The following is a 23,216-nucleotide window of genomic DNA, read 5'->3' as shown; positions in this document are numbered from 1 at the left end:
AAAATTGCTCAAATTCTCCAGAAATGATCCTCTGGACATGAGGAACAAAAACTCCTTATTTGCTGCCCTCAATTTTTTCTCGAACTCTCGGATCTGAGAGTTTAATTTTTTGAAGGATTTAACCAAACTTTAAATTCTCTATTTACAGGCAACCCTGAGTTCTCAAATGCTCATGGCTGCTCAACCCAACGCCTCTAAGGCTTATACCTTCACCAAATCAAGCCAAAACATTATCATTCAACCCTCAAATTATGTACCAAATTCTGGCCAAAAACAGTCAAAAAAATAAGAAAAATCGGCCACCTTAGCAGCTAATGTTGGCCTAGGCCCGACCCTGAGCATCCCCCATCACCTTTCCTTGAGCCTCCCATGGCCCAAAACGGCTGTCAGTGACCAGCAAGGTGGTTGGTTGGCCATGGTAGTCACCTCACTGTTCAAGTTGTAAAAATTGCACTTCAGTCCCTTTATAAATTTCTAATTTCACTTTGATAATTTCTTTGAAACCCCTAAGCTTTCCAATAGTTTCATTACGACCCTCAAGTTCTATACCTTTTATTTCATCCTTGAACATTCGGGAATAACGTCCTTTTGACCTCTCTCAGGCAAAATTAAGAAATTATATTTAGGCCAAAATCTACGTTTTTGACAGTAAAGCTTTTCGTTTCAATCCAAAACCACTAAAGGGTTATTATGCATACTAAATATGAACCTCTTTGGGGTTCTGTTGATTTGCTAGAAGTCTCCAACAATTCAATTTTTCAGCCAAAGTACCGAAAACTGTCTCTGATCCGATTTCTTTTGATGCCATAAATCATGTCTTAATACACTCGTCAATACCATATCATTTTTCTCAGACATCTCGGCTCTAAGGTATTCCCTGCAATCAATTCTGTAGCTCATAACTGTACCAAAATTATCTTATAACCTTAATTTACCTAAAAATTACATTTTTGCCCTAAGATAAATTATTCTTGAGCCCTTTAAAAATTCTTGAGTATTACATCTTACACTACCGTTGCAATAAATATTACCTTATAATCTATTTTTTTTATAAAATTTTATCCCTACACTTTATCGCTTTTTCTAAGAATAAAGAGGATATTGTATTTAATATGATCATATAATAAAATTACTATTTAGCAAAAACAAAACAAAAAACTCGGCCCGCTAGTCCCTCTAGTTATTCAATTATAATGCAATATGTTATATCTTTGATCACTTGAAATGTCGCCTTTCCATTAGAAAGAAAAGTGAAAATCAAATTAGGGGTCCATAGAGATATGAACAATCAAATTAAGGGTTTGATCAGCTGCATCATGAAGCCCTGCAAATCGGTGATTGTTGATAACTATCACAATCTTTGATGGGAAGAGGAGAAAGAGAGGGAATTAGGGTTCATAGCCCAGCTGTGATATCCCAAACAAGGGCAGGTTAGTTATCATCTCATCAAAGTTCAAAGTCCAATTGACATAGACAATCTTTACAAGAAGATTTCCCGGTGGGTTGGACTAGTATATTAAACCATCTTTACAACAAGAATGCCAGCTAGTTTAGACATATATACATGACAAGAAGATGGAATTCAACATTGAAATCGAAATCAAAAACTTAGCACCTGACTCTTTATGCAGCCATGATCTGAGTCATTCCCTGGAGAAGCAGGATTAAGGTCATTCCTAGACTGCAATGCACTTCTGATTGTTGTTAAGGGCAAGAAGGAAAAATCCAATAGGTGAGGATGATTAGTGAGCAGTTAATGAGAGCACATCGAGTGAAAAGGTCGTCATCAAGGAGCATCTGAGACAAACTACAAGCCTTCACTTACATATTGTAATGGGTGGCACAGTTTGTTGATAGCGTGGTTGACTTGCTTGAGTAAGGGTTCATGAGATTTTCTTCAGTTTGGATGTCTTCTGCTTCACAAAGAAAGTTGACAGCAAGCTCTTGCTGCGGGCTGGTGCACGAATAATCTGTTGCCCGTTTGGCTTGTCAAATGACCTGAAGGCTGTCAATGGTTTGTTGCCCTCTAGAGAATTCTGTAAGTAAGATATTTTGCAACATAAGAGCGGTAAATGAAAAGCTTCTATAACACTGATGAGTATCTGGCAATAAACTCTGCATGCTAAATGTTTTCCAAGTCTTATCAGCAGTATAGGTCACACAAAGAGAACCATCAGAACATCCAACCAAAGTCATATTTGAATTATAACCAGTAAAACAGTGAAATAAAAGAAGAAATTAAATAGATAAAAGAGAACAGACAGGGAAAACTGTTTCAACATTCCATTTAGTGACTACAATCAGCTGCGAATTTTAGAACTATAACTAAACTAAACAGTACAAACTTCCTAGTATCACAATATACGACTAAAGAGTTCTGGCACCCGCCCCGGGGGGGGGATTGTTGGTAGATTTAGGTCTGGCAACACTGAATACCAACCCTTTAACTACAAAAGAAAGAAAAAATGCCCTCTCACCCAGCATGCCTTGCCGCTACAAGCCTCAGGGGCACAAGCGCTTTCTAAGTGTTTTCTCACTTGGTCAACCTGCAGTTCATTTCAGTTTGGTTGCGAAGTATAGCTATCAAGCCAGTGGGACTAGAATTCAACCTGCAAATGTAGTAAGTAATCCCTTCCCAGGGAGGCTATTGATTGACTGCCTCCATTATGTTGTTGCTAGCAAATTCCATTATCTTTGGATTTGGATCTTCCAAATCATTCCCGCAGGAGATTCGGCCCCCTTTTTTTTTTTATCCTTCGATAAAAATATTCATTCTCTTCATAAAAAATAGGAGGTAGAGCCAAAAAGATTTCTTTTTTGATTCATCCCTAGGGTTGAATACCTCATTCAAGAATTGTTTTTGATCCAATCCATAGGAATCAATAGATAAGGCAAATCCCTTATGATACACCTGATCGCTCAGTTATTGATAGAGTGAATAGATCTGTCATTTCTTAAAATCTCTCTTCTAATTCAAAATTGTAGTATAATGTGTATCCTCCCCTGTTTCGGTCACAGTGACCCCCCCTGTGTGAGGAGGCACTCCTTCTCCCAAAGTTACGGGGTTATTTTTCCGAGTTCCATAGAGAGAGTTGTCTCGTGCCCCTAGGTATTCTCTACCTACCCAACTGTGTTAGTTTCAGGTATAGGTACCCTCTTATTGAAGGTCATTCAAACTTTTTCTGTGAGTATGGCATGGGTTACTTCAGCGTCGTAGCACCTAATACTCAAACATTGGCTCGAAGCATTTTTTCTACCCCTTTTTACCCTAAAAAAGTAGGTTCACCTTAACCGTCTTTCGGCTAACATAGCCTCCTCCATCCCTCAGGGCTAACAAGGGCTAGTACAGGAATATTCACATGTTCCTACATATCATCAAATTTAACAATCCTGAGGAACATGCATATGTAAATCACCAACAGTACCATAAGCATTACCACCACATGAAAAACACCGCCCAACTCTAATGCTTCTAGATTAAGTTTCTACAAATCTGAGTGCACAGAATCATCATTCAAAATTTTATTAGCTCCAGTCAGCCACATAATGATTGGCATCTTTTATCCCCTTCTGCTATAATCTTTTCCAACCACTTGTCAAGATACAATACTGCCCACACTTGACAATTGAAAATGAGTTCAGCATCCTGCATGAGTAAATAGGTGAACAAACCAACCAAAACACTTTCTCCCATTCCATGAGAAAGTAATTTCTTGAAATGGATGGTCCCTCAGCAATGCCAGGGACTACCACTGTATTTGCCCCATCAACTAACTCCTAGAGATTATCTCTCAACTGATACATGCAGCTATTATACAGTGTACAACTACAACTGTTTGGTTGTTGGGAAGGGAAGGATTTCCTTTCTTTGAAGGGTTTGGGGATTCAGGGAATAAATTAGAAAAAGAATAAAAAGAAAATATTTAAATCAAATCAACCAGTTAGCATCAGTACTAAAGTGTGACCTTTGAGTTTGATAGTTTCCATTCATGCTGCCACCTGGAACAGCCTATGTTCTTAAGGAGCACAATCATTCTGAGCAGCAAACTATAACTCTAATTACTCCCTCATCCCACTAAACATGGTAACTTAAGTATTCGATTAAGGACTGAGTAGCAACGCTCTCCAATATGTTCCTCTGCAAAACCTCCACAATACCAGGAACTTCCATCACCACTGGAAGCATTCTCAAGCTTCATATAGTCAACCAAAGCATATTATGTGATTAAGAACTCTCTAATGGATGGAAATCTAGACTTTTAAATAATTCATTGTTAGGATCCTAGGGTTCACCTAGGGTTTCAGCAGAGAATTAGGGAAGATTTTAGGAAGAATTAGGGCAGAATTAGAGAAAGAGAGGGAAAAACTGAAAGAGGCAGAAGAAACAGGGAGATTGAGCGGGAGAATAGAGGGAGAATCAGAGAGAATCGAGAGGGGGAAAGAGAGGAAAAGAAGCTGAGGGAGAGAAAGAGACAGATCCGAGAGGGGGAGAGAGTTTTGAGAGAGGAAATCAGAAGATTCAATTGATATTTCTGGATGATCCCTCTACAACAGCCCTAGTAGCTTTATATAGCTACTTCTCCAGTTCTATGCTAGGATTCTATTATAAAAACAAAACAGAAAATACAAGAAGTAAAATAACTATAGCTAACAACTTAACAGAATTAACTACTACTCCTGAAAAATAATTTGCTACACTCAACCCTACTATAAGCTACTATACACCCTAGGGTCCTGACATTCATGGACAAATGTCACAAATCCCACAAGTTCTTCAATTGAATGGCAAGCACCTGACCCATCACAAAGTGGTATCATAGCGATCTAGTTCTTGATCCATTTTCACACCAAGCCTTTCAAGGAGAGTAGGCAGGGTGGCCTGACCTGTTTTGAGGGCAAAACAAATTAGCATGAAAATGTGCTGCAAATCCCATATCAAACAAGAAAAGGGAGAGCTTAGTCTGTTGAAGGGGATGGGCAACACTACCCACCAGGCTAAACTAGAGTTTGATAGCAAGTGCCTGACGTGTGACCTAGGATAGTGAAGTCCTTTCCATCTTATGGCCAATCTTTGTTGGCTGTCAGCCATTGGTTAAATACCACAAGGCAACTAGCAAGGAAAATGAGAAATGACAAAAGGATTGCTCAAGCAATATAAATTATAATATTTGGTCAAAGATAAGTTGAATAACTGCACCTAGGCTGAGTAATCCCTTAACACTTTAGTATTAAGAGTATAATTCTTATCACAGCCAGTCTAATGCCCAAACAAAAGAGAAATGTTGCATTAGGTAGCCGACAACTAGCATAAAAATCATCAAAATTTCTTATCATGAATTCTAGATAAAATATCATTTCATAGGGTCATAACCCTTTGAACAACATGCCATATTGCTCGAGTATAATAAAAAATGGGCTAGAGCCATTGCATCAGTGTCCAAATGTAGTGTTAAATTTGCAAGGGTTCTTGGATTTTCACTGGCGGATGCAAGTAAAGAAGCTAGTCCAAAATGATAAACTTAGGATTAGATAATGGAATATTGAAACATTGACAAGGAAATCTATGGAAGTTGTTGAGGTGATGCCTAAGAGAAGAATTAATATTACTTGCCTCCAAGATACAAGATGGGTTGGTAAGAAGGCTAATGTTAAGATTAGGAGCATTAGGATCCTCTCAATTCAATGTCAATCTCTCACTCTTAGTCGAGACCAGAAACAACAACAACAACATAAATAACAAATTGAAATGCAAGAATAGAATTTGAATGAGATAAAAACAACTAAACCACACAAGTGAACACACGCAAGTTATCCTGGTTCGGATTGCTCCTCTTCGATCCAAGAGTAATCCACTAGAATGAACGAAACCAATACACAAGAGCCCCTCTCACACATACACACGAGTACAATCAATCTTGGAGATTACAAAGTCTATCTTTCTTCTAGCTTCTCTCACACCCTACACTCGCACACATCAAAATGAATGATCACCCCAGATAGCTGCCCTATGTCTTTTATTTATAGACATTTTGGGTGGATGTTACAAGGGAAATAAAAGACTACACATTTCCTATTATAACCCCCATACATAAGTACGTAACTATACTTAGAATATTTTGTCACTTGATACTATGGGCTTCACTAGTTTCTTCTAGGGCTTAAACTCGATGCAAACTACAACAACTAAAATGTCTGGTCTGTCAAGATATGTACAATAAAAAGAGTGGGAATTATTTTGGATAAGACTTTAAAGGATGAAAGAGGTTGGCTAGGAAAGGAGACTATGAATATTATTAGTGCATATACACATAAGTTCTAGGAGGATTTAGAGAGGATGTTGCAAGAATACCTAGAGGTAAGAAGACTATTGTAGGAGATGATTTGAATGGTCATGTAAGTAGAGAAGTGAATGAATATAAAGATGTGAATAAAGGTCAGGGCCTTGGAAAAAGAGATGGTCAGGCAAAATTATTTTGGATTTTGTCACATCATATAGATCTCATTATATCTATATACAATTTTCAAGTGGGATGAACATTAGATTACATATAAGAGTAGCATATCATAAACCCAAATAAACTTCTTTCTTATAAGGCAAGGAGATCGTTTGTCTTGTAAGGATTGTAAAGTTATACCTGAACAGTGCCTAACCACTCAACATGGACTTATTGTCCTTACTTCCATATCAAAAAGTGGAAAAGGAAGGATGGAAGGATTTGATAAGAAATGAAGCCAAAGAATCAAAATGATGGGATTTAAAAGGTGAAAAGTAAGTTATTTTTAAGAAAAAAAAGTGCGGCATAGAGAGTGGAATGTGAAAAGTAAAACAAATCTAATGTGAAAGAGATGCTACTACAATTTGAAATGCAAAAAATGTTGTTTTAGGAGAGAAAAGGAAAAGCTTTAAACCAAAAGGAGTCGTGGTGGTGGATTAAGGAGGTATGAAAAAAATTAAGGCTAAGAAAACTTGCTACATATTATGCATGGGAGAAGAAGGTATTTTGTGATTAACGAAATTATTCAATGTGATTCTTAAATCGAAAAGGATGTCTGAAGAATGGAAAATGAGCACTCTAATTCCTATTTATAAAACATTGGAGATTATCAGAGCTATAGAAATTATAATTTATAGAGGAATTGAGATAATGGCCCAATATGGAACTTATGGAGAGAGTGAATGAGGAAAGGTTAAGAAGAGAAACCAAGGTATTTGAAAATCAGTTTGGATTTCATGCCTAGCAGGTCAATAAAGTTATATACTTATTGAGGCGCCTATTAAAAAGATCTAGAGATAAACAAAACGATATACATATGGTATTTATAAATTTAGAAAAAGCTTATGAAAAAGTCCCTGGAGGAGTCGTATAGAGGGATTTAGAGAAAAAATGAGTTTGAATTGCTTATTTATAGGTTATTAGAGACATGCATCATAGAGTAGAAACATGTGCAAGAACGTCGAGATATTAAGGTTTTTCTGATTATAATTGAACTACATCAAGAATCTACATTAAGTCCTTTTCTCTTTGCCATAGTAATGGATGACTTCATTAAACACATCCAACCAAAAGTGACTTGGTGTATGGAGGAACACTTTAGAAAGGATGAACACTAAGCTCGAGATATGGAGAAACATTTTGAAATCTAAAGGTTTTAAGTTGAGTAGATTGAAAATCAAATATATGGAATGTAGATTTGTAAAAATTAAGTGTGAATGAAGTTATGGTGAAACTTGATAGATCAAGTCATCCCAAGAAAAGATAAATTTAACTATGTTGGATCAACATCCAAAAAGGCAAATGGCGAATCACATATGATAGATTAATTCACTTTCATGTGAAAAAAAGACCACTGCAAGGATTGAAAGTGAATTCATTTCCCTTATTAAGCTTGATTATTGTTAAAGTGTTGTCTTGAGTATAGGATAAGAAGATCTGTCTAAGCAGTGCACTTGAGGGCCAATGAAGAATTAAATAGAAGTTTATATCATAATCTGTAATTAGTGATAGTTGGGGGGTTAAACTGTAAATATGTTTATGTTTTCATTGGGATATCCGCCCTACTCTATAAGTAGAGGAGAAGGGGTGTGTGTGCAATAGACTTTTCTCATTCTATGGTTTGCGAGTGTTGATTGTTTCTGAGAGGAAGGTTAGGTATTGTTAGCTTTGTAATCTTAGACTAAAACAATTGGGGCGCTCAAAATAGAAGGGAGAGAAGGGCCATTGTTGTACTGATCGAATTCTTGTAAATAAAGACTGCTCACGAAGGTGGTTCTAAGGCTGGATGTAGTGTTATTTACGTGGCATGAACCAGGATAAAAACCGGTGTCTCCTCATGTGGTTTGATTGTCTTTTTTGTTCTGTTTATACTTTTATTTTTGTTATTTATTGACTGTTGTATTGGTTGTATGTTGGCCGGATGAGTTGAGAGTGTGTTGAGGGGTGTTTGATCGGTTTTTTGTGAGGATTACAAGGCTGCAAGTGCTCCCAATTCTAACAAATTGGTATCAAAGCCGGGTCTTCTCATCAAGAACCATCAAGAACTTAGAATTTCATCACAAATCCGCAGGAATGGCTTCTATAGCCTTTACCGCACGGTATGATGTTGAGAAATTTGATGGCCAAAACGATTTTGGCCTATGGAAGATAAAGATGAGAGCCCTTTTGGGAAATCTTGGACTGGAGGATGTCCTAGAGGCTGAAAAGCCTATGCCTAAAACCCTAACTTAAGTCCAGAAAAAAGAAATCAAGGATAAGAGGAAAGAGACCAACAAAAGAGCCTTTAACACCCTTATTCTAAGCCTAGGAGACAAAGTTTTGCGGGAGGTATCAAAGATGACAACTGCGGAGGAACTTTGGAATAAGTTAGATGCACTTTACATAACTAAAACCCTCTCTAATAGGTTGTACTTGAAAACACAATTTTTTTCCTTCAAGATGAGTGAGGGTCAAAGGTTGCAAGACCATATGGACAGTTTTAATAAACTGTGTTTGGATCTTGAGAATATAAATATTAGGTATGAAGATGAGGATAAGGCTTTGGTCTTATTGCACTCTCTTCCTAAGTCTTATGAGACCTTTGTAGATATCTTGAAGCATGGGAGAGATAAGCTAACCCTAGATGACGTGATAGGAGCTTTGAATTCCAAGGATTTACAACACAAGGTAGAGTCCCAAAAATCTGCCATAGAAGCTTTGGCAGCAAACTCTAAAACAAGAAATAGAGACCCTAGGTTAAATGGTAGGTCTCAGTCTAAGTCTAGGAGTGGCAAGAGAGTGGTTAAATGCTTTCGTTGCCATGAAGAAGGGCATATGCAAGGATCTCTTAGAGAGATGGTAGCAACCCTCAAGAATGGAGGTTATGTTGTGCAGGCTTGCATTTTTTATGTGCATAAGTTGCAGCCACTAAGGAAAGCCTATGATAAGTTAGGAAAGGGCATTCTTTGAGGATGACTCACTTCGGTGAGCAAGGTCTAAGAAAAGGTATCTAAGGCTAGGGATATTAGGGGAGGGAAAAGTTTACAGGTATAAGGGAATAGGAACCATGTAGTTTGGTAAGGTTACCAAATGTAGAAGTCTCCAAAACAGACCTTGTATATGTCAAAGGCCCATTAGAGATTAGTTTCTAGGATCTAAGAGGAACCTGTCTAGGCCTTGTCTCATGGTGGAGCTAGGTTAGGTGAACCTAGTGGAGATGGTGTGTCCCTAAGGAATTCCCAAGCGTATATGAGCTTGCTGGAATTGAGTATGAGCTTACTGGAAATTGTTTCTGGTGTGAAAGGTTAGGTGGTTTAGAGTTGTGAAATAGGTATGCCTAGGACTTCTAAAGCTAGGGTTCTTACCTATGTGGGAAAACTCTGAATCTGGGATGCTGGAAAAATAAAACAGCATGTATAATCCTTAGGAAATGTCTGAAACTAGCCTATGAACCACGGTATAGCAATAGGGAAATCTGAAAATTTTTTGGTCATATTCATTGTGTAAGCTTGGGCTGGATTGTGAGAGGGAGGAAGCTAGTGTTTAAGATAGCTTTGGCTCTTGCAGTGAGGGGAAATGGTGTGTGCAAATGTTATCTTGTATGGTGTATCCATTGTTGATCAAAGTCCAGACTAAGCAAGGAAAGGGAAATAGAATCATCAAGTTGATAATGAGCAAGGGAGTAAAAGGTTTAGAGTGTTGCCTAGGAAGGGTAATAGATAGAACCACAAGAAAGTATTAGTGAGGTATGGAATGTTGGGTTTAAAGGATGCTTAGGCTTTGGTTTGAGTGCTAAGGAATAGGCTGAAAAATGGAACCTCTTGTATAAGAAGAGGTGATGCACTCTTGTCCAAATGAATGGCATGGAGTCATGTAAATTTGGGGAGAAATGAAACTTGGACTTAAATGGAAGATCCCTTAGGTTAAAGGGGTGGAGTGCTGTGAAGTGTCTATTTGAGTATTAAGGAAGGTGTTGGAAATGGGGAAAAGTCTAGGAAAAAGTCTAGACAAATGGCCATTGGTTAAAGCAGCACATGAAGGCTTAATTTGGGTCGAATAGGTATCTCTAACAGCCATGATCCATGTGAAAACTAAGGGAAAAGTGATCTTATAGTGTAGCCAAGGGATAAGAGGCTAGAGGGAAAGGTAAGCAAGGATTGATTGTTTAGAAGGTCTCTCTAGGTATGATAGTAATTCCTTAAGTAAGATATAAGATTGGAAGAGTCCAAAAAAGGGTTAAAATTGAGTGCATGTGGAAGCTGAGTATTCCAGTGGTATGCCTAGTATATTGAGAGGCAGCTTCATTGGTATTTTCTCCAAATAGAACTCTCAAGGTGTAGCTGAGTGTTTAGATCAATGTTTGAGAGTGTGGGAGGAAGGATAAGCTGGGAAATAGTAAGGCATAGAGATTGGAATAGGGTTTGAACAGCTTAAAGCAGCCTAGGTTACCTTAATCTTAAGCATATCTTGGTAGTCTAGTAGGTAGATAGAGGAGAATTAAAAGAAAATTCAAGCAGTCTTGTTTGTTTAAAACAAACATGAGAAGGAAGGACAGTGGTAAAGCCTAAAGACCAGTTTTGGAAAGCTAGGAGTAAGTCTAGCAATGTTAAGGCCAATCTGTGTATGGTGCACTGTTGATGTGATGCTGTGTAAAAGTTTGGAACCTTTGGGATTAAGGAATAACATTGAGTATGGATTTGGTTTATGGTGGAGTGTACCTAGATGAAAAGCCATGTATTTTTTTAAGGGGTATAGATTGTGGTTTGTGCAGTAAAAACCCTAAAGGTGATGCCAAGTTGGGATAGCCAATGGGCAATTCAAATTGGCTTAGAATTTAGTCCCACCATGGAGAGACCAATCATATTGATGTTAGGAATGTATTCATTAGGAAAACCCCTTGAGAAGAAGGAATAATCCTAATTAAAGTTGCATGTATAGGTTATGCAGCTGGAAGTATGATCCAAGGTGTCCCCTTGTTGAAATTTACAGCATTAATTTGATATTCTTAATGTTTGTTTTGTGTTTGAGTGATCAGGTGCCACAGGAAGAACCTATGAGAGCAGGTCAAATTCTTCTATTCGAAGGCCAAGGCTTGAATGGATGAAGGTTGAAGTATACTCAAGACAATGGTGGAGAATTGTTAAAGTGTTGTCTCGAGTATAAGATAAGAAGATCTATGAAAGCAGTGCACTTGAGGGCCAATGAAGAATTAAATAGAAGTTTATATCCTAATCTATAATTAATGATAGTTGGAGGGTTAAACTATAAATATGTTTATGTCTTCATTGGGATATCCAGCCTACTCTATAAATAGAGGGCAAGGGGTGTGTGTGTAGTAGACTTTTCTCATTCTATGGTTCGCGAGTGCTGATTGTTTCTGAGAGGAAGGTTAGGCATTGTTAGCTTTGTAATCTTAGGGGAAAACAATTGGGGTGCTCAAAATAGAAGGGAGAGAAGGGTTACCGCTGTACTGATTGAATTCTTGTAAATAAAGACTGCTCTCGAAGGTGGTTCTAAGGCTAGATGTAGTGTCATTTACGTGGCATGAACCAGGATAAAAACCAGTATCTCCTCATGTGATTTAATTGTCTTTCTTGTTCTGTTTATACTTTTATTTCTACTCTTTATTGACTGTTGTGTTGGTTGTATCTTGGCCGGGTGAGTTGAGAGTGTGTTGAGGGGTGTTTGATCTGTTTCTTGCAAGGATTACAAGGCTGCCAGTGCTCCCAATTCTAACAGTTATAGAAAACTTGAGTGCCAAAATCATAATTGTAGATGAAGTAAGCTTCAGTGGGGTGATAAAGCTAACAGGATTTTTATTCTTTTGATGCATTCAAGAGGCTGTGAGAGGAAAATTACTTTGGAAAATGCTGGAGATGCATATAACAAGGGAATAATCAAAATTAATATTATCCTCCTGTTCAACTTTAACTTCTTTATAAAAATTCTAAAAGAGTACATGCTGATCTCCTTCCTTTATTTATTATGACTTTTTTTTTATATATATATAAGCATTTGTGAAGCGAGTGGATGGATTGAAATAAGTCTATAACAAAAGAGGTAGAGGAAGGCCAAAGACACTTCATAGAAATCTTTATACAAACCATTGACACCCACTTGTTTTTCTCTTGCTATGCACTTTCTTTCCGTAGAAGAAACAGGTAATCTCCATTCCAAAAATGCACATCATCAACTGCCCCAGCAAAAGAAAGGAAAAAGAAAAACAAAAATGGGCAAGAAAATGGAAAACAAAACTTGACAGTTGACAATATCAGTAACACTTATGAACTCCAGCAAGATTGAAGATCTCTTTGGTGAGTTTACTATTTTGAAATATTCCCAAAATGCCTACCATCAAGGCAGCAAAGCTTGCAGCATACGCCCCCCCCCCCCCCCCCCCCCCCAAACAAAAAAAAAAAAAAGAAAGAAAATAAAAAGAGAGGCAATGAATTACAACTTGAAAAGAAGGTGATGTCAGATTTACTCCTCAGGATCTCGGGCACGATTGAAGATCTTCTCCGGTGACTCTCTTTACATGGCCTCAATACAACACCTCCCCGTTAAAATCAATTCATTTCATTATTTTGGGCCATATCTTCATAGTCAAACTCAATCAAAACTAAACAAAAAAGAACCTCATCCATGCCTACTACCTCCTGATCATATCTTAATATACAAATTGATGAAAAAACAGTCCACTTTATCCTGAAAATTAGAAAATTTTGTTGGGGTGGCAGATTGGCAGTGACCATATATTACAAAAGGACCTCTCTATAGAATTGTGTTTTCTGAAAATCAGAGACACGCCCAGAAACTTCTGCAATAGATACAGTCATCATTCTCAAGGAAAATGTCCGGCTACTAGGCTAGAGAAATATAACATATACAATGTATCAATCCTTAATCCCACACTGTGGCGTCAGCTACTAGACAAATAAACAATAAAAAAAAGGGTAACTTTTCTGAGATTTTCAATGCAACAATGTGATCCTCAAAGTGAAACAAAAAAAGCAGCCAAGAATGTACCTGACAAGGTACCATATTTGGGAATAATACCAATGGATATAAGATTCAATAAATTTGTTCTTTATGCACCAATGATCAGAAAGAAACTCACAGTCTAACACTACTGTTGCATGCCACCCATTAACAATCATTGTATCAAAATCATTTCTATTTTACCTACCAATTATTTCAAATAATACATAATACTAGCCAAACTGTATCAAAAATGGAACATCATCAATTACAAAAATGGAATTCTCACTTGATAACCGAAACCTCTTCTTAATTTAATTCAACATTTGGCTTTTTCTTCAGTACTATTTAAACATCATAGGATACACCAATATCTGCTACAAACCGCGAGCGTAATCCAGCAAAAAATATGTATCTAGTAGAACATGAAAGACTAACCTCATCAACTAGAAGTCAGAACCTAGAAAAGAGATTTCCCTGTTAGTGTCTGTTAAAGCATTTGTTCTAGATTAGGGCTTGTAATAGTAGGAATATTTTCATGTAATGTTTCTGCTGTATTTCTAGAAGGATTTTATTATTTTTCTAGGGCTGACCGAGTTGGTTGTAACTGCCAGTTTTGGGCAGTCAGTCAGGGGGCTTTTCTCCTTTTAGTTTCTTATATAAAGAGGCGGAGGGGAAGGCTTTTGGGTGTGGCTTTTCTTTCTCGGATTAGTGATCTGTCTTGGGATAAGATTGAGCAGTGAGGAGAGTGTATATCTTTCTTGTATCAACTCTATATAGCTTTCAGGTTTTTGGGCTAGGTGAGAGTTGAGTTTGAGTGCTTTGTAATCTTGTATTATCATTCAAGATAGTGGAGAAAGTGGGGGCAAAAGCCAAGCTGGATGTAGGTCTTCATTAAGACCGAACCAGGGTAAATTCTTGTGTGTTGTGTGTTCTTGATTGGTTCTTGATTGGTTTTCTGATTGCTGTTCATTTGCGAATTAAGGAGAGATTTCGTTTGAGTGTTTTGAGTGATCATATAAGGGTGAGATCTAGGTTAACAGTGTCTCCACTTTGATGCTAATTCCTACTAAGTTCACAGAGAATATATCCTACATATCTATAAGTTAACTTGTTAAAGGATGAACCAGCCCTTTTTTAAATGGCCAGGACCACATATTGGGATGCTATTTCCCTGAAGCTGCTATAAATGTTCCCATCGGTCCAACTTAGAAAAAAAACAGGCTTCAAGTGCATGCACATGGATTGGCCCATTTTTTCCCTCATACTCTCAGGAAGCAACTACAAATGCAATTTGAAAGATTTATTCACATAATCAAAGAATTCATGATAGCCAACCCAACCTAGTGGGATTTTAAAGCTTGTGATTGTTACTGAAATCAAAAAATTAACAATCTTTCAATTCTATGTGCCCCCAACCCCATAACCCATTAACAATCTTTCAATTCTCCTTTATCAACTCAAGTTCAAAATCCTGATTGGACTTCCAAACTAGAAGTTGCAGATATTTGAGTTCAATAGATAGCAAATCCAATTAAGAACAAAATGCAACCAGTTACACCATTTCATAGGATATGGAACAGTTCTCCTGGATAGCTAGGATATTAAGGAAATGACAAGTCAGGCCATCCCTCTTGACCCAGAACCTCTAACCCCTTTCATAAAAGAACTAATTAACCTATCCCAAAAACCAAACAAAGAAAGAGAAAAAGGAGGAGGGGACAAAAAACTATTCTTTTTTTTCCCTCTTTGGTAAGTAAAGATCTCATTTTCAGCTCTACTAAGTAAAATTATTTCCAGGTTTTTGTTTCTTTTGGGGTTTTCCTAGTGCATTAGACTACCCACTTTGTGAGGGCTGGGGGAAGCTCGTATTTGCACACAACCTTCTCCCTGTTATATATATATACACTGGAAAGAAGTTGCTTCCACATCTCAAACATGTGACCTTCTAGTCAAAAAAGAGCAACCTTACCATTGCTACCAAGGCTTGCTCTCTACTTCCAGGTTTTTGTTAAGTAAAATAAATTGTTTCAAGTTTGTGAGATATGGATCCAGATTCAATACTAATGTTCACATTTTTTGGGGAATACTACATATCTAGAATCAAGTCCATACTTCCTCTTGTATTTACCATTTTGCCACAAAATGCTCAGAACAGTGAATCTTCTGTATACTTACAGTGAAAGCAACTGAAAATAGAAACCCTTAACAGATTTGATCACATATATGTGAGAATAACAGTTAATGACTACATTATCTAATGCCACATGCCATTTCAAAAACAAAAAAGCTCTATTGAAGATAGCATGTAATACTAGTAGTAACCAGGCCCACCAATTCGATAAAGTGAAGATCAGCAAGTATGTTAGAAAAAGCTTATGTAAGATAAGAATAATAATTGTCAATCTATTCCAAAAAATGAATAGGAATGCACTCAGAAGAATGTCGGGCATGTCTGAATTCTTGTTGATTTGGAAATTACCCTCCGTGCCGCACTAAATGTTTGCATAGCTGCACTTGAAGCAGACCCTATACCATGTACATGCAGACAAGATGCTGCAGATTTTGCCGGGCTACTCTCTTCAGCATCTACAAGCACAAAATGGAAGGATGCCTTACAATTTGTAACACATAGGCCCTATCTAACAACAGGATAACAGTAAGCATAACCAGCGCATACCCAGCAAGTGGAAGGCCCCAGATTTTTTTCCCATTGATTTTGGATCCTCACTTCTGCAAGATAAATATTATCATGAAACTTCTCTTGGGAATATTCCATTTCACCAAAGTTCCACAAGTAAATAAAATGAAAAACTAGAGCTCTCCTACTTCAGTTTGCACAGAATGTCATGCACTAACCTTGTCGAAGCATGTGGGGTGGATTTTAAGGTTGACTTAGTTTCTGATGCCAAATGCCAAGAAAGAGTTTTTGGAGAAGGATTGCCTACATTAGATTCACATAAAGTTAATATCATACAAATTAAGTGTTGAGTCAAAAGATGGGCACCACAGAGACACAAGTGGTGATAAGACAAGCATTCAGTTTTTAGCAAATCAGGTACCTGGAGGATAAAGATGAGGCCTTGTTTGAATATGATTTTGTCTAGCATCTGTCTGTATACGTGGGCTGAAGTGTACCTTCTTGTTAGCAGAATCTAGTTTGGCATGGGGTGTGAAATCAAGAGAATGGTTAAAAGGGAAACTGATAACATGTCAAAGATTTCATTATACAGATTAGTGCCCACCAGATGAATCTGAAAAATCAAGCTTACTTGGCAAAATATAACGCTTGTGATGCCTTGGGATAAATGCTAATAACTGCTGTTGCCTCAGACCTTCTTTGTCCATGTATGTTTGACATGTTAGTAGTTGCTTACATCAAAAATAACAAAATCAGCTCCTATCCAAACATATGCTCCCTGAAAACCCAGTGTTAAGTGAAACTGCGTAAATATTACCTGATCCAGACATGAAACCTTAAGCTCCATGGATGAAACATCTAAAGTTTGTTGTTCAAGAAGATCAGTTAACTTGTATGCTACAGTGCCAAGGTGGTCAACAGCATTCACAAGGGCCCGTACAGCATAATCTTTCAGATTATCAAGGACCCTACATAGTTCCAGATTGAATTACAACAAAAAGAAGAAGAGTGCCCAAATTCCAACCCAACATAACATACTGAAACTATTAATAAATTACTTTAAACCCGTGAAGATCACTCTAAATTCAAAATAATAAATTGTGAACTTTACACGTGTTGCTTGTTAGTGGTAATCATCATCATAGTCTCACAAACCTGAACAACAAATTTTGGGACACATACCACAGCATTGACAGACAATATTTCTTATCAAAAGGAGGGAGCATATATGAATTTCAGTAGGTAGAACGCATAGTTGGTCAGATGGCAGAAATAGCATGATTGGAAAACCTGCTTAGGTGAATATTTTGGGGTGGGGGTGAAGGTTTACCTTCTTTTATTGTCATGTTTAACAGTAGTTCTGCAGGAACTAGTAAAAAAAAATGTGAGCTTCGTGATGCAAGCCTGGAAGATATTTAACAGCCTTCAACAAATACAACTGTGGATTGCAAAAATGAAGGTAGGTGAAAGCCAAAAACACATTAATTAAATCCCATATATAATGCATAAACTTTTTGGTTGTCTGATCTACAAACTTTCTATGTCACATTCTCATTTTAATACTGGCTTTTTTTAAAAAAACAGAACACCAAACCAAATATATGCCTTTATGTTTCCATTATACCTCCCAAGTTCAATCCTGAAAGCAAAAGGCCACGTATTGGAGATTTCCAGCTCATTTTGCAAAATGATGTGTGCAACAAATGAATACCAGAAAGGCATGGCAGTGACCTTACATAGTTTTAAAGTATCTTCAGGTTGAACTGTAAGAGCAGTAGAACGAAAATTTATATAGGTTATTTAAGCACCAAGTTCAAAAACCTACTCTACAAAGTCTGGTTAAACTCACACGGATGTGAAGAATATTAAGTAATCACCTAGAGCACCCCTTAACAAACAAAGAGAAAAAAGATTAGATGTCACAAGTAATTCCAGATAAAGTCAAAGACACAGTGGCCTTACATCTGTTTCTGTTCACTACGAAGATAAGATTTCTCACAATACTCTGCAGCAGAATAGAGTTGAGGCCTTAAATTCTTGAGCTCCTGAAATATTCATCACAAAAGCATCAAACTGTGTTGATAACAATAATTTACTAAAAAGATGGAATAGTGCTTACTGCTTACAAATGACTTATTTGTTTGAATCTATGGAACATAAGCAAGGCAAGCATGAGTACTCAAACTATCAAGGAACATAATAACTTTTCCTCCTGAATATATTTGAAAACATGAAGCTGATCCGTGTATATCATTACAGGTTGAGAGTGGAAAACTACTAAGAAATAATAACTAGCTGTAGAATATTAAAATCAACAGCATTCCTTGTAACATAATGAGGTCTCCGTTACTTAAGAAACAGAGGCAGTTACAGGGAGTTATTGTAGGCATCCAGCTAAATAGAGAAAGTTGTAACACTTGGTTGGAAGAATAAATCAAAAATAGAATAGACAATTAAGAAACAAAGTAAAGCACATTTGAACAAATTGCCAAGGAAACTCGTAATGACATCTTAGGAACAAAAATCAAACACTTCAATGCCAACAAACATTGAGTCCAGTTTGACGACTGAACAAAAATAGGGAAAGCAAGAAATATATATTTTTAATCTTGCAAGCCACATGAATCCTCCATTCAACTTCACCTTCACAACATTTTACGTTGATCGAGCGTTTCTCAACTTCCAGCCTCTTTCTACTTAATTTTCTCAGCAAACTCAAAGAAATAGTTGCAACTAAAAAATAAGAAGTCAATCACCTCCCAATACATCAAAATGGGGAGGTTGTGAGTGCCTCAATCATTCGCTCACTAATAGATAATAAGTATCTACAAATCACCAGAATTCTCACTTGCAAACCTTGGAATTTGGAAACGCTAATCAACTCTCAATGGCAGATCGGGAAACCAATAATACTTGTAGGACAGCGAAGTAAATAATATCTATCAAATCCTGAAATACCAATAAGAACTACAGCACCTTCTCAATAACCATCTCAATCTCAAACTAATCAAACAGTATAAAACACAGCATCCACCACCCACGCGCATTATACAAGAACCCAGATCTGGCATAGAGAAACTAGGACTAAGAGAAAGAGGCGAACCTGTAGGGCTTTGACGAAGTTCTTGCTGCGCTCCATGGAGACCTCGTCAAAGGTCATCGGCGTTGCCATATTCTCCAATTCCATGATCCTCCCCAACCTCTCCGCTCCCCCCCTCCCCTTCCTAAAATGAGATTTGTAGGAACTCTAGAGAGAGAGCGCAATTATTAAAAGCGCAAAATGGGGGAAATGGTGATTAAAATAATGATGGATGAGTTGGATTTGGAGTTAAGTTTAGGTTTTGGTGGGAGAGCTACGGAAAGCTAAGCGCACAGAGAGAGACAGAGAGAGAGAGAGTGAGTGTAGAAGAAGCAATCGCTAGACCTTAACAGCAGCAAGTGAAAGCGACATGGAAGGAGTAAATGAAAGCAAAATGGGTAGCTCAGAGAGAGAGAGAGCGGTGGCTCTGAATCTGATTCTGATTCTGATTCTGACTCGGAAGCATTTAACCGGCAACGGTGGCTATCGCTTTCTCACTCATACTATGCAGCTAACCCCACAATAATCCCAATTTTATATATATATATATAGATATATTATAAATTATTATAATGTAATAATAATGCCAACTACTACGGGCAAAAATTGCTAAGATATGGAGTTAGAATAACGATTATCAACCTATCAGGACATAGATCAAACGATCACATAAGTAATTTATTAGTACTAATTTAGTGAGTTGTGAGTTCGATCCTTATTTTACACAATAATTAAAAGTTTAATATATAATTTATTTCTCTTGACGTAATTGAGAGCACGAGTATCGAGAATCACACAAATATAATTATTCCAAGAATAACGATGATCACGTCAATAAGTGTGTATAAAAATTTAATTAAATTGAGATGATCGAATTAAAGGTCAGTTCTAATATTAAATTTGATAATTTTCATTATTTTGTTTCAATTTAGTTTTTGTATTAAAAAAAACTAAAATAATTTAACCAACCAAAATTTTTTATTTTTTCAATTTATTGGTTTGATCTTCGATTTTTTGGGTTTTTTTTTTTTACTTTTTTTGGTTGGTTTGATTTTCAATTTATTCAATTTTTTTTTTGTTTTACTAAACTAACTAAATATTCACCCGCACGTGTCAATATTTTCATAAATTTTAGAGAGATCTTCAAAAGAGATTGTTCAAAATATAATTTCTTTAAACCACAATGTAACCATTATCCAAATTATATAAATAATAATAATCAAAATAACTATGACATGTGAAAGTTACTAAGATATAAGCTAAGAGTAGTAATTGAGGATCCCAAAATCTATTTTCATAGACTTTGAAAAGATTTTAAGAAAAAGATTGCTCGAAATATAATTTTTTTAAATTACAACATACTGTACAACCACCCTAATAATTTCAATTATATAAATTATAAATAATAATATAAAACTTATACATGAAAAAAATTATAAGATATCAAGTTAGAATAGTAATTAAAGATTTAGGGATTACGTGTCAGTGTTTTTATAAATTTTAGAGATATATTACAAAATAATTTACCCCGATATATAATATGATAATTGTCTATAACATCTAAGTAGACCCTAATTAAAACTTCAAGAAACGAATATGGAAAAAAGTGAGAGAGAAGAAAGAAAAAATTGGAAAAAATTCTTGATCTTATTTGATCCTGTATTAAACAAGCTAATATTTTGGAGACGTTTGGGTTGAAAACTCAAAGAAAAACTAGTTGGTATTTCGTCCATGATCCATTATATCTCGAATCACATTAAATAACCTTTTAATGACTAGGGTTATCGTTGCCTTTTGGCTTGATGTTGCATGAACTTATCTTGCTAACATATTAGATCATACGTGTTCCTTTGCATGTGTTTCGTTATTTTATAAGTAAATAATTAATCTTGTCACACTAATATATAAAAAAATAATTATTTTAATTAATAACCTTATCAAATAACATTTTTTTCAAATAAAAATGCCAAATTTATATTTTTTTCTTCTATATTTTAACCTTTTTTTGGTGTGGTTACTCAAACTTTTCATTATTTTAATTATATTTCTAAATTTGATTTTCGAGACAACTTAATTATTCTGTACTTCGACATTTTTTTTTGTATAACAACCCAAATTTTTTATTGTACCCATAGACATGCATTTTTTTACTTAATTTAATCAATGTACTTTTATATGTAAAAAAAATATATAGTGAGATCACAAAATACACGTCACACTCAATTCACGTCAAAATATAGGGGTTAAATTGACTTGAAAATATAAATTTAAAGATATAATCGAAATAATAAAAAGTTTAAATTATACATAAAAAAAATGTTAAAGTACGGGATTAAATTGATTTAAGAATCAAATTCAAGAATGTAATCGAAACAATTAAATGTTTAAATAGTCATAAAAAAATATAAAAATACAGAGATAAAAATATGAATTTATCTAAATAAAAAAGAAAGGTTAAGAAAAAAAAAAAACTAAGACTAAAAAAGATGAGAAATAATGGGCAACATAATGATAATCATATAATGGAAAGAGGGCCAGTTGCTACTCATTGAATTCAATCCACCCACCCAGTGCAGAGAGGATTGAGCCCCTCATTTGGATGATCATTGCCTTTGCATATTCCTTGCTTTGCACACCGAAAGCACTGACAAAGAAGGAATAATTGACAAAAGGACAAAACGACAGCAAGAATATGATGCCTTATACTTAGTTTTCAAGTCCAAGGCATTAATGAAATTTTCCAAAATGCCATTTAGTGATCACCACATTCTATATTAATGTTTTATATTATATATTATTTAATAGAGAACGTAAATAAAAAGTGTTAAACTTGAGTATTTAAATGATATTTTTGTAAAATTGTACGTCTTGTTTTTTTTTCAAATTATTTTTAATTTTTAATTTTTTAAAATAGTGAAAATGTATTTTTTTATATTTTTAAAAATATATTTTTGAAAATAAAAAAATATAAAGAAAAATTAAAATAATAAAAAATTATTTTGGTTGTTTTAATCAGAAATACGTTTAAAATTTTCAAAATGCGAAGAACACTATATACAAAAAGAATGTATTTTCAGCAATTTCAGAATAAACACTCAAAATACAAAACTAAAAAATAAATTCAAAATTTTGAAAATTGAAACATGAAAAGAACAACCTCTTACTTCTTCTGCTATTTTAATCTCAATTTTTTGTGAATTGTAAAGGATTCTTTCTCACCTTTAGACTTTATTTGGGACCCGACGATGTTTTCTCATTGCTCGAATAGTACGAGATGTAAAAAATCGAATTGAACAAACTAAATAAATAGGAAAATAGAATAAATTGAAATTGAAAAAACCAAACAAATACAAAAATTGAGAAAAAAAAACAAAAATAAGTATTACTTAAGTAAAAATAAATGGTACTTGAGTAAAAAGAATATTACCCTATTAAGAATAATTTTTACTTTATTAATTTTTATAAGTAAATTTTAGTTCAAAACTATTATTCAATTAAAAAGATTTGTTACTTGAGTAAGAATTAATAGAATAAAAAAATATTATTCGATTAAAAATAATTTTTACTCCATTAACCACAGATTTTAGTGCAAAAATATTATTCAATTAAAAAATTTCTCTTACTTGAGTAAAAATAATATTATTTGATTAAAAAATTTATCTTACTCAAATAAAAATGACATTACAATCAATTTAGTTGTGTTAATATTTTTAATATAAAAATCAAATCAAACTAAAAAAATTGAAATTACTAAATTTAAAAACTGAATCAAATTGACCCTTAACTTGAATTAAACCGAATCAGCAATTTCAATTAATTTAATTTAATTATTTTAGATAAACTAAAATTTTACTCACCCGTGATAACATAGAGTAGCGGTTAATATTTATCTTTTACTTAGAAAAACAATGAAAATAAAAAAAATCTCTCGCGTAAGTTTCTATCTCATTCTCGACTCCCAAACCGACTCTAAGTCACCTTTGATTGTCGACTATCAAATACAATGAAAAACACTTCGAACACAAGAAAGTGTTGGAGAAAGTAC

The 23,216-nt window shown here is 35.3% G+C and overlaps 1 protein-coding gene across 2 annotated transcripts; it reads right to left on the bottom strand.

The window, feature by feature from the left end:
- Positions 1 to 1,443: 1,443 nt before the first annotated feature.
- LOC127787354 (protein ABIL1) lies at positions 1,444 to 19,584 on the bottom strand. 2 transcript variants are annotated; one of them, XR_008020146.1, is made up of 10 exons: positions 19,196 to 19,584; positions 18,055 to 18,137; positions 16,910 to 17,060; positions 16,724 to 16,823; positions 16,514 to 16,606; positions 16,311 to 16,395; positions 16,132 to 16,184; positions 15,934 to 16,040; positions 1,826 to 2,036; positions 1,444 to 1,694 (listed from the first exon to the last, which is right to left on the bottom strand). XR_008020146.1 is itself a non-coding variant. In XM_052315352.1 (9 exons), exons 1-9 carry the CDS (start codon positions 19,277 to 19,279, stop codon positions 1,884 to 1,886), a joined length of 909 nt encoding a protein of 302 aa, XP_052171312.1. In that variant the 5' UTR covers positions 19,280 to 19,584; the 3' UTR covers positions 1,444 to 1,883. The 2 variants fall into 2 exon arrangements, 1 of the variants encoding a protein (XP_052171312.1); XM_052315352.1 differs by having other exon boundaries at positions 1,444 to 2,036.
- Positions 19,585 to 23,216: the final 3,632 nt, after the last annotated feature.

Source organism: Diospyros lotus, chromosome 12 (assembly GCF_014633365.1).
Source record: "Diospyros lotus cultivar Yz01 chromosome 12, ASM1463336v1, whole genome shotgun sequence".
NCBI classification, from domain to species: Eukaryota; Viridiplantae; Streptophyta; class Magnoliopsida; order Ericales; family Ebenaceae; genus Diospyros; species Diospyros lotus.
This window is presented reverse-complemented; position numbering and strand designations above follow the sequence as displayed.